The following is a 12,543-nucleotide window of genomic DNA, read 5'->3' on the forward strand; positions in this document are numbered from 1 at the left end:
AGGAAATCTCATTTTGGGGATGTACACTGAGAAGAATACTTTGACAGTAATATGTATCAACCTTAAAGCGAAACTATCATTTATTAATTAAAAGTGATGAAAATTAGAGGGTTTTTTTGCTTCACGTTACTATAATACTACCACCAAATTATAGTAAAGGGTATTATTTATTTCCATCTACTTTGAAAAAAGGTAAATATAAAAGATCCTTTTTAAATAAGTTTGATCAATCACATGTACTGAATATTTTAAATATGTGAGCATCTGTATGTAAAGCTTACTAAACATGCCCAATTCTCTGCTCTGTATGGTGCATTTTTGATCAGCAGTAACAGTTTCCACGACTGTGTGATGCACATAAACCATTTTATGAACTCTGATGACTGCATTTCTCAGTATGGTAGACTGAACATGATGAAAACTATCATCTATATTCCATATGTTAGATAAAACTGACATTTAAGATAAAATTTTATATACATTTAAAAATATTTATTTCCTTCTCATCTAATGTTTATTTTACAGGAACACATTCCTGCTACCTTCAGGTCCTCTATGTTCATTTGCAGCTATGTATTTGCATCTTTAGAGAATGCAATGGTTTTAGTTGTAGCCTCATGCTAGTCAACAACATTTTGGGCTCAGTGGAAAAAAAAAATCCAACAGCAGAATTCAGTGTATGTCTGCATAAATACAAATATTTACATTCTAAATAGTAGGGGGTTAACTCAAACAGTTAATCAGTTACAAATAATAATTTGTCTGTGTAACCTATATTTAACACAATTTTATAAGAGGGCCCCAACCTGCTTATTTCTACAAATTCTTAAAATTTTTTAAGAACTTCCAAAAGCTTAGTTATTATTATAACCTTGCCAGGAAGACAAGAGCAGTGGCTGTGTTCTCAGACTTGACACTCCGAAAGGAATCACCTATGTATCTATTACCTTTTATGAAGGAAAGTATCAAGAATATTCAAGTTGAAGATTCAAGTTTAACGTTTACCTGAACAAATAGCAAACCAATGACTATTAAAAGAGTTCATATAAGCAAACCACCTTGTATGTAAAATGCCCTAATTCTATGCATATGCAATTAATGAGAGAGATGTGAATGACAGGAATTAGAAAGGAAATAAATGCATCAGCATTTCCCATGACATCACAAGCTACAGACATACTATCTACAAGGCTTATGATACCACTAGCACCTTTCAGCACCATTTCCCTTCCACTAATCTGATTACCTACCTGATGACAGAAAAAGATTTTACTTGTACATTTTTATTTCATTATAATTTCCCATCTTTAGAAGACTTTCTGCACAACTGCTTCCTGAAGTAGATGGCTCCAGGCTAAAGATTCTTGCCCCATCATAGGGATATACTAATCCCATTGTCTAAATGGGAAGAAAATAAAGTTATAAAGTTCAGGCAACCCATTACCCAACCTGCACACACCCTGCCCACATGGCTATTCTTGTGCTGGAGTGGGGAGACTTCACAGAATACCCTCTTTACTTATGAAGAAAAAGTGAATTCCATGCTAAATTGCCATTGCCATACCCCATGGCCATGCTCCTCTTCTCTAATGCTGCCTCCTATCTTATAGACTAAAACTGTCCTCTCTAGACGTGCCTCCTCAGTGATCTCACCCAGGAGGGGAATTTGGTCAAAAGCTAAGAATGGGAGATGGGGCGTGAAAATCACAACTCCAAGAACACCATGGTGGTCTTCCTTAAGGGAATTTTTTTCAGGCTTTGATGATTAGCATTTTATGAAAGGACATGTGAGAAAGAAATGTCTTTTAAAGAAAAAAAATTGTGAAAAACCTTGTTTTCAATTAAATACAATTTCAATAGGAAAAAAACCCAACCACCCAGTCAGCCTGACACTTCTTCAATAGGAGAGAATTCAAGCTTGCAGAATATAATTGACTAGCATGGAATTTTGCCAGGATACCAAGATAAACATAATTACTCATATTAAGAGTGTTAATTAATTGTTTGTGAACAAAAATAATTGGCTGCTTGGTTTTATAGCTCATTAGAAAGCCAACAATTCTATTAGACATTGCTGTCCAGTAGCTATACTAGGACCACTGAGCTGTAATCACCAGAAGTCTGAAACTAAGCCAGGGAAAATCAGTGAGAGGTCGACCACTGAAATCAAGCTCCAAGAAAAAAAAAAAAAATAGTGATACCTAGTAAATAAGTATTAACACTTCCTGGGTAAAGGAGGGGCTTTTTTTGGTTGGAGTTTTGGTTTTTTGTTGGTCGTTTTTTCTTTTTTTTTTTTTTGGGGGGGGGGGGGGGGGTTGATTTTTTTTAAAATTTTTTCTACAAAACTTTCAAAGATCTCTCAAAAAAACCAAAGAGCTGTCAGATGGAGTTAACCAATATTACTTATGAATTAGTGACCTTGATATACACTACCTATGACACATGATGCAACTAAAAGTGTAGTGAACTCCAGCAGCTTCCCTGGCAGAGCTACGCACAAGCACTGTGATAGTCAGCTTCGCAAGAGCTTCGTCCGCACCTGCTGGGGGTTATTGATTAACACACAACATGGGGAGCGCCTGCATTCTTGGCAGACAATAACTATATTCTTACAAACCGCTGATGGGCTAAACAAGCTATTAATGACAGGTTGCTCTTCATCATTTAAAACGGACAGACTCTGCTGCTTGACCACAAGGACAAGCAGGTTATTGCTTTGTAATGTTATACAAAAGACACAAATAAGGTATCTCTAATGAGTAAACCACACGTGTGGCTCCATGGTTCTTTTTTAGTAGAGCTATTAATAGAGAACAGGACCTATTCAGAGTTGCAGATATATAATCATCTATTCCAAGGTTTCTACAGTTTGTTAAAATTTGTTACCCTGAAAAGGAATTAGCTAAGTATAATTCAGCAAATAACCACCAAAATTTTTGGAATAAAAGACTGATTCCCCTATGCTTACAACTTTGCAGTTTCTTTTCTTAACTAGCTAAAAATAAAATATGCTTCTGAGCAGATGTAGCGATTGGTGGTCAGCAGGGAGTACGGCTGTGACCCCCTTGCACATTAGCCAAACACACTAGACAGCCCGTCCTCCCAGCAGCAGCAACCAGCCCAGCTCCTCCAGGAGGGCCAGCTCTGACTCTGAGAAACAAGCACATGGACCTGCTGGGAAGTTCTCCAACCCACAAAGAAAATATTTTTGTTTATGAAAGCATCTGTTTTTAAACTGGAAGTATTTCCAAATAACAGTTCGTAAAATATTTACCAAGTTTTTGAACAGCAGTTGTTATACTACTTTATTTCACTCCTGTGTGTAGCTATATGCTAGATACCAGGATGGCAGAAGCTACTTAAACAAGGGTAAGCAGTAAAATATGGGAACATACAGACCCCGTAAGGATTATATCACAAATTGTAAACCACCCTTTTTTACAGAAGGGATTACATAATAGATTACCCAACCAATATAAAGATTCTTCTTTTTTCATAGGGGGGAAAAAAAACTTCTTTACAAGTATTTGGAGATGCAGTAATTTAAAGTAGTAGAACCAGAGCAATCATGTGGCTTAATTCTTCTGAGGAATATCTCTATAGTTTATTGGATTCCAAAAGGTCTTTGTGAACTTGTCTGACATAATATTGAGATATAAAACAGTTTCCAGCACGATTACTCCCATCTGTGGGTGTCTTGGGAAACAGTTAATTTCCTCAAGCACCCATTCCCAGACAGATTTTCTAAGATCACAGGGAAAAGGAAAAAAAGTCTCAAGCCTGGAGGTTTTTGACAGCTTTTTCGCAGAAATACAAAGCAGCTAATGTGTTTAATGAAGACAAAATTTTATTCAAACATATAATGAGTTACCTTGTAAAGAACTTAAGGCACCATTACTCTGCAGAGAATCTTTCCAGTACATTTTCCCCCAAATCCCAGAGAAACCCTGAACATCAGTGAACACTATTCCTGGTCCACCCCCCCGCCCCAGGCTACTCAAAACCCATAGAGCCTCTTCCTTCCGCACCTGCTGGTTTGAGGTGACATTATAAATCAGACCTGCAGCTCCAGCTACTGCAGCACTCCCAATTTAGAAAAAGTACCAGTCATGGTCATCTGTCAAGACTACAGCATCTTTATAATGCATTAGAAAAATTCTCTGAACCCATCAGATTACAACTACCTGACACCAGCAGAGGAATGAAACATTTTAAAAATTTATTTAAGAGATTCAACTAGCATGCAAGATACCAATGAAACTAGCAAACAAGATAAATTTTCAAACTGCTCTAAGAACTATTCATAACACTCAGCTATTTATTCCATTTACAGATTCAAAATACTAGTTGCAATGGAACATTTAATATGCCACCATTATAAAGGGGAAACTGTTGACAACTGTGCCAGAATATACATCCTTTTCATCCCGCTGCTACTCCAAGAAGATATTGGTACACAAGCTCCTACAAATCATATTTCCCAAGTGATTCCCAAAATGCGACGCAACAACAGAAAAGCAATTTTTTCAAATGCTCATGCCACACATTGTGATAACATTTTATTTTAATAGCAGTACAGAAACATATATATTATTTAGATCTTATGTGAAAAAATTAAATATGAATTTAAACAATTCTCATGATGTACTGAGATATACTGCCATTAATAGTGAATATTTTGAATTAATGGGATTTAATAATCTGTTTATATGAACTACTTAATGTTCTGATGATTGCTGATACTAACATTCTAGGCTCAATGAGCTTCAGACTTGTGACAATATTGTATTTTTTCCAGTTTTGATCAACCGATTAGTTTTTAATGCTAAGTATGTCTTGCCATCACTTGTGGTTTGAATATGTTTACTTAAACCAAAAATATTTTGCATCTCAATTATTATTTTATACTGCAGCACTGAACGGAATTTAAGTCAATACATTTTTCATAAAGCAAAGACAAGAGAAAAAACAAAGCTGTGCACTTCTTTCAAAGACTTCAAATTACTAAAACATACCATATTTATGCATGTAATATTTGATTGTGTGTGTCTTTTTTTTTTATCACAAGTTTGTTGTTTTCAGATCAGGATATGCCAAAAATCCAACACCAAACAATTTTTGTTTATAATTAAGGCAATCATCAATCCAAGGATTGTAGTCCATTTTATTTCATCTTTACATCAATAAAAGTAATTTAAAAAAATTAAAATTCCCTTGAAATGGTAAGATAAATGAAAATGTAAGGGCCTTCACATAATAACAGTAAGCTGACCCTCTGGGAAATGGTTGACTTTCTCAATTCAAGGTATTCAAAGCTCATTCAAAAGTGTTCATTTGGAATGCAGATATCAAAGATGATGCAAATGTTCAAGAGAAAATTAAAACTTACCAGATGTTCGAATCCAGCTTTGATGTTTCCAGAGTCCCTGTAACAGAAGAACAAAAGTTCTAAATAGTTGCTAAACCCTTGTCTACAACGATTTATGTTTAACTCAAATGTCAAAACCATGTAATTTCTTGAGTATATAAAATTTTTACTTTTAATATGTTAACCATTACAGTACCTAAAAAGTATCAATTATCCTAACGCGTAACTACAGAATTATTTAAAACCTCAAATTTTACCTGCCCTGAAATTGCTATAAACTGTAGCAATGCAACAGGACGCTCGTTTAAAAACCAACATTAATATAGTTATCCCACTATTCATATTGGAATTAATAAAACAAGACAGTGCATAATGCTATGTATCAAAGCCACATTCAGTGGCTCATGGTTCTTCTTTGTCATTACTTCAATAATAAAATTCTGTGACCATTTACAAAGATGATAGAATAAACGAATCTTATATCAACTAACTAGGTCGTGGCAGCCATAGTGAAACTTTGCATTTGACTCCTGACAGCTGAAAAAATACAATGTACAGATACAAAAATGAGAAGTAATGTCACATAAAGACAGCTGCAAAAAAATGGACCAAACTACCAAAGCATGAACATTGAAAAGCAAAGAGAATTCAGAGTGAAAATTAATCCTTAACACATCCTGCTATGTAAAAAAGATAACCTGAAAGAAAACCGAAGCAAAACAAATTTAAAAAAATCCCCAAATCCCAAGCCACTAAACAAGGAGGCTGGTTTCTGCTTTCACTGACCCCAGATTCTACCTGCTTCCAAAAATGTCACTGTGCCTTTTGAGGAAGATGGGCTGCAACCATGGCAAACAAGGAGAAACCACCCCACAAGTGTTTCAAGTAATCAGTTATTGAACTATATAATGTAGTGTGTATTTATATTTATAATATTAATTTTTCAACAAATTATTCAGCTTTATCAAACCACAGGTGCAAAAACCCCAACTATATTCCTCTAAGACAGCAAACCGTGCGAGACTGAGGCTTCCGTTCTCTGTAATACTTAGTACAGGCTGTGTAAGGCATAATGTGAAGTTACACACAAAAATGGCTAAATATATGAAATTTTTCTAGATACTGAATAAGGCTACATTCAATTATACATTTTACAAACTTGCTGTACTGTATTTTAGACTTTTTACAGAAAGCTTTTATTTATAATTTCATAAAGCTTTCAAAAAAGTCTGCTATGCACTTTTGGTCTGTTTGAATATATCATGAATGAAGCAAGAGAAAAAGATGCACCTTCCTTACACCATTATTTTGTATTTTGAAACAAGAATTGATTATTCGAGTCCATACAATATTTTAAATAGAAATCATCTCCCACATCTATTTTTGAGGTGCTAAATGGCCTTAAAGAATTTAATCACTTTGGAAGCAGGATCCAAGCAGCTGATGCGAGGACCTCCCAACTAATGGTATAAAACCTGCCCTGTTAGTGGTCTGTCTCCTGTGCTGTCCCTGTCATGACTTCATCAATATTTGTGCAACTCCTTTTGCCCTGTGCTGAAAGCAGACTTAATTCAATTATCGGTCTCAAAACTGATAAAAAAGGTCCTAAAGTGGAAAATGCGAAGAGATTATTGGCAAATGAATAAAGATTTGTATCGAACTAACACTGAAGAGTACAGCAGGGTGGTTTGGTTTGTTTGGTTTTTTTTTTTAATCATTCCCTGTCTTAAGTCTTCTGGGAACAGTGAGTTTCCCTTCCCCTCATGCAGCACATCGATTTCTGAATTAGACTGCAATATTAAATAATTAATATACTTGCCATGATTGATGTTTTGCATTAGTTGAATATTAGGTTATCAATCAAAATCCACTTGGTTTAATGTAATAATATTGAAAAAGTGTCACTGGCTGTTCATCCAATTTGTAGTTGAGGCAGCACAGATAGTAATATTGGTGTAACACAAGGCTCTAACGCAGGAAATGCAGTGGTTGAACATACATAAGGCAAACATTATCAAACTAACCAGGACAAGGTTGAGGTTGTCCTAAATAAACCTTGTGGCACCTGTCACTTCAAATGAAAACCTCTTTCCAGCCGGAGGCTGCCATGCATCAATCAGCGATGACAACTAGTGAAGCCATGGCATAATTTTATCTTTCTAGTTAAACAATGATTATACAAATAAGACTCCCATTAATACTGTATTTCAAATATTGTGTTATGCAAAAATCAGACCTGTTGCTACAGCTCAGTCTAACACATAACCTTAGATGTCTACAGAATACCTTAATCATTAATACTGTAAAACACTACAAATAAAAGGCAAGAACAGCTTTATGCACATTCACTATTATAATACTCCTATAAAGGAACACCATAAAAAAAGTTATATTAATTTTATATCATTATCAAATAATGTTTTACTCAACTTTTACACCACACAGTTCCCAACAAGATACATATTTGACTTTCAAATCGTCTCCAGTGCACCACATTTATTTTTTTGGTTCATTAGGCAAGTTTGGTTTTATTCTTGAGATTTTCTTTTTTCCATCAGAGAAGCTCTGGAATTGTATTTCATCAATATAGTCAAGAAATTGTGCTGTAAAATACTAGTTGACGTGCATATATTTTAAAATCATACATTAAAACCAGTAAGCATAATACTCAGGCTAATCCAAATGTTAGCTTTTGGTAGTGCCAAGGGAAAAAATTTCAGCTGAGCTAAATCTGAATCATGGTCATGAGGGACCTGTAACAACAAGCCAGGAATTCAATTAAGCAAGCGTAGCCAGCTTTTAGATTACTTAAAACCGTAGAGTAGGTAACTAATTGAGGTAATGTTAACTTATTAGTGCTAGTTCCTTTGCCAGTAAACTAAAATAAGATAAAAATATTCACTAGCACTTGCTAAAAATCCTGATTTTAACCTAGACATATATTCATGTTCATAAAAGTAGGTTCCCATATAAAACTAGCCATTAATCAAGGGAGCTGAAAAATATGCAGTATCTTCAAAATACCTGAACTTCAGCTATTTTAAAATAATACAAGATTTCACTAATAATTTACTTTTTAAATACATTTATAGCAGTTTCACACAGGAATTGTAGAACTAGTACTTGTTTTTGCACAACAGAGCTAAACAAATTACTGGGTACATGTAGATACACTACTTTGGAGCAAAGCACCCTCAAGAAGCTACAGTCTTAACATCATACCACAATGCCAGTGACTTATTTCATTACTGTGAGGCTACCTAAAACCAAAGAAATCTCAGAGATATTTTTACGTATCACTAAGACAGGCAATTGAGCTTGTTAGTAGGTCTCTGTTATATACTTTAAAATGACAAACAATTATGAGAGACAAGTTTAATCTGTGCTGCTGTTCAGATCAGTAGCATCGAACTGGAAGTATCCTGCAATTTTAAAAAATTTCTTCCAAACGAAAACAAACCACTTCAGTTGACATTCTTAGTTCCTCTCAAGTTGTTATCAACTCATTCTCAATACTTCCTTTATATTCATAGTTAAAATTTTCTTTGCTGCTGTTTTTTTTGTTAGAATCCATAGGCCCCAGAATAATTCTATGGATTATCTATATCTATGGATATTACAGGATAATTCAGGTTGAAGGGCCTCTGGAGGTCTGCAGTCCTACCGCCTGCTCAAGGCAGGGTCAACTGTGAGGCCAGACCAGGCTGCTCAGAGTTTTATCCAGCCTGGTCTTGAAAGGACAATCCCCCTGGGCAACCTGCTTTGCTGATCAAACGTCCTCACTGGGAGCATCTTTCCTTCTATCTAGTCCAAACACCTCTTTTTTCAATCTGTGCTGGTTGCATCTTTCCTCCTACCACACGCCACTTCAAAGAGCCTGGCCCCTTCTCCCTGGTGACCTCCCTCCTCATCAGTCTGGGTGGCTGCTGTCAGGTGCCCTCGAAGACATCTCTTCTCCAGGCTGAACCACCCCCAGTCCCCTCAGGTCCCCTCTCAGGTCAAGTGCTCCAGCCCCTGACCATCTCGGTGGCCTGAACTCCACACTAAACAGTCCCAATGTCTGATTTTTCTCCTCAGAAGCCAAATGAATAAATAAATCATCTCATCATTAGCAAGGCCTTTGGCAGAATCCCCTCCAGTTCCACAACATTAACTACAAGCTGCAAAGAACAAGGTCATAACGCAGTGTTTCGGGTCAGGCTGCATCACACTCTCAAATAAAGGCCTTTTAACTCCACTCTTCATGAATGCCAATGTGTTAGTGTTGTTGATCAGGCAGCATTGTACCAAGTGGTTACAGATAATTTTCATAGACCTCTCTCTTAAAAATCTCTTGGACCATTCAACAAGCACATCACATAATGCTTTCAATAATCTGTCAAGTATCATTTTAAATTAATCCCTTTTTTGTTCCATTATTCCTCCTGGATGAGGAACCTAATAGTGACAGACGTTCTTGGAACAACCTCATGTTTTCCTGTTCTTTATCCTCATGTTAACATGCTTCTACTGCTTGCTGTCATCTAATGGCCTTCCCTACAGATCTTCCTCCGAGTAGCACACACATCCGCTATTTTTCTTTTGCATGTTATCTAGAATACAAGCAGGGACTGATAAACAACCTGAAAATAAACAGCTGAATCTCTTCAGAAGCCTTCAGAGCTGCTTTATGAACTTCAGCAGGTGACAATATGTTATACACTCACCAATACAAGCTAAACCCAGCTTCAGTGGTGGTCTAGTCCCTTCTCCCACCTCCCTAAGCTCTGCGTTGAAGGTAGATAAAGGGAGAGAAGATAGAGCTGAGAAAAAATATGCCTTAGATGTTAGGAATTATACCAAGGGGTGTGGTGAAGAGGATGAGTTAGACTACTGCCATAAACATCATAGCCACTGCCTCTCTTGTCTTGAGCTTCTTCAGTTAGTGAGAAGTCTACGCTGACCCAACACGGCCAAAGTGAGGAACAGTCCTACTAAATGCAACTATAGTGGAGATGACAGCTATGGGAGAAGTAGACTAGTCAGCTATTTCTAGACCTTTCTTTTTGTATATCATCTTTATTTTAGCAGATTGGCATCCCAAATTCAATGAGGCCTTTGCCTCATCATTTTCTGCTTCTGATACTCATAGTCTTCTCAAAGCTGATCTGCCAAGAGATGTTTAGCTTGTCAGTAGGCACTGTAAAAAAAAAAATCAAACTAATCTAAATCAGATTCAGATAAGGAATTTATTACACTGGCCTTGTCTACTCAACCTAGAAGCATTGTTAATACTCCAAATTTCTGACTAAATCCCAGCAAATGCCACCACCAATAGCTGGTAACAATTTCCTTTCTCTCTCAGAATGTGGAAATCCCCCATCCAAAACTCTGGCAAGATAGTCTCACCCAACAGTGAGTTTAAAGGCCGATATCTTATGATTTCCCAGACTAGAGCTGGGCCCTGTATACTCCTGGGAAGAAGAAAATCAGGTTTCCATGTGATTACACACTATTTAATTCTACCCTGGGATATCCCAATATAGAGAACTGCTCCCTCACTACTTATTTTATATATTTGATCTTTGCTGGATATACTTTCCTCAGCCTCAAAAGTCTGTACAATCAGATTGAAGGTGTTACAGGTATCAAATTTTAGAGGAGGAGGAAAATAAGGAATTTTTTTTCCCACTGAAGTTTTTAACTTTTTTCTAACTTTTCTCTCGCATGCACATTTTGGAATAAGGCACTGTGTGTACTAATACACACACAGTTTAATCACATCTGGATGGGTAGCCTGAACGATGCACTTGTGACCTTATCACCGTTTAGCGATGCATTTACACAAACCTTTAAGCCATGTTATATTCTAGAATAGCTTCACTGACTAATCTTAAGCTCACAGAACATGCCAGACATTGAGAGTAAAACAGCCATGGCCAGATCATGCGTTTGTTCAATTCCAGAAAAATAAAAGCCTAGTATAGAAAAAAGTATTTTCTCCCTATCGGCAACAACTAGAATAAGTACACACGACTATTACATTTGCACGGTGACTGTTCAGAAGGCACTACATATTTGAAGTTCTTCCCTGAGCTGGCTTGAATTTCAGCTTCAGAGTTAGAGAATCCTGGATGCAGTTTTTAGAAACGGATACCCCCATCATATTCCACTAAATTTTATAGGTTTTGTATTGTTGTGTTTTCTGTGAAATTATAGGCTGGTGTTTCCAAATCTGACTTCAGACCATAGATACTTATTTCGGTAGGCTTTGAAAGTCACAACAAAGATTACATAAAAAAATTTAAGCCCTATCCCTGTCCTCTTCTTCGATATCTTTAAGAGGACAGTGCTGATTCTCCTGGCTGAACAGGTAAATTCATGCCTACTGACTTTCGATGATAAGCTGGTCCAATACCACACCAATGGTCTGGCAGAACTGCTGGTAAAGACCATATAACGTGCAGAAACAGAACAAAAACGTGTTACTCTTCAACACTACTACTTAACATCATTTGGGTTATAAAGAAAAAACCTGAAAAGTAGGGCTGTATTTTTTGTAGCCGTAAGTGGAAGTTACATCAAAGGGAGTATACAAAAGGCAAGAGGAGAAAACCATAAAAGGAAGCTATTTCCTCCTGCCTCTCTTATACAAAGATGAAGGAAACAAACTTGAGTTTGTCAAGCGAATCCCTTGACAGTTGCAATGGCTCTAAGAGTTGTGGCTCCTCGTATCTAAAACCCCTGTTTTCTTCATTATTGGAAGATCCAAGCAACCAATAAAATGACTACGAAATAAAACAGTGAACATAATTTAGCAGTGCAATGCCAACATCAGAGAGGGTTAGAGAATGGTTAGAGAATCCTTCACTCTGACTGCTAGAAAATGCACCCATGATATTTTTGAAAAAGTGTGGAATGTTGTTTTGCTCTTACTTAATATCAGGTTCAAATGGTCTGGAACTGATCCTGAAGTGTAAAGACTCCAAAGCTGGTGGTGTTGTGCTCAGCGGCTCCCTTGCTCCAGTCAACCAAAGAATTTATTTCACTCGGGGGGAAAAAATGGTAAGAAGTTTGGCCAATTACTAATTTAAATGTAATAAAGATTCAAGAAGATCATATGAAGGTCACTTATCAAAAGCAGGAAGAAAAACAGGTCACCCCCCCCCACGCAAACACATACGGAATAACTTGGA

At 36.6% G+C, this 12,543-nt stretch overlaps 1 protein-coding gene across 1 annotated transcript in view; it reads right to left on the reverse strand.

The window, feature by feature from the left end:
- RSRC1 (arginine and serine rich coiled-coil 1) overlaps positions 1-12,543 on the reverse strand; it is a 176,515-nt gene that overhangs the window by 99,204 nt on the left and 64,768 nt on the right. The window contains exon 4 of the mRNA XM_009279087.2: positions 5,390-5,426. Coding sequence (XP_009277362.1) covers positions 5,390-5,426 — 37 coding nt within the window. The remainder of the gene's footprint in view (positions 1-5,389; positions 5,427-12,543) is intronic.

This window comes from Aptenodytes forsteri, unplaced genomic scaffold, assembly GCF_000699145.1.
Source record: "Aptenodytes forsteri isolate BGI_AS27 unplaced genomic scaffold, ASM69914v1 Scaffold299, whole genome shotgun sequence".
In the NCBI taxonomy this organism is placed as follows: domain Eukaryota; kingdom Metazoa; phylum Chordata; class Aves; order Sphenisciformes; family Spheniscidae; genus Aptenodytes; species Aptenodytes forsteri.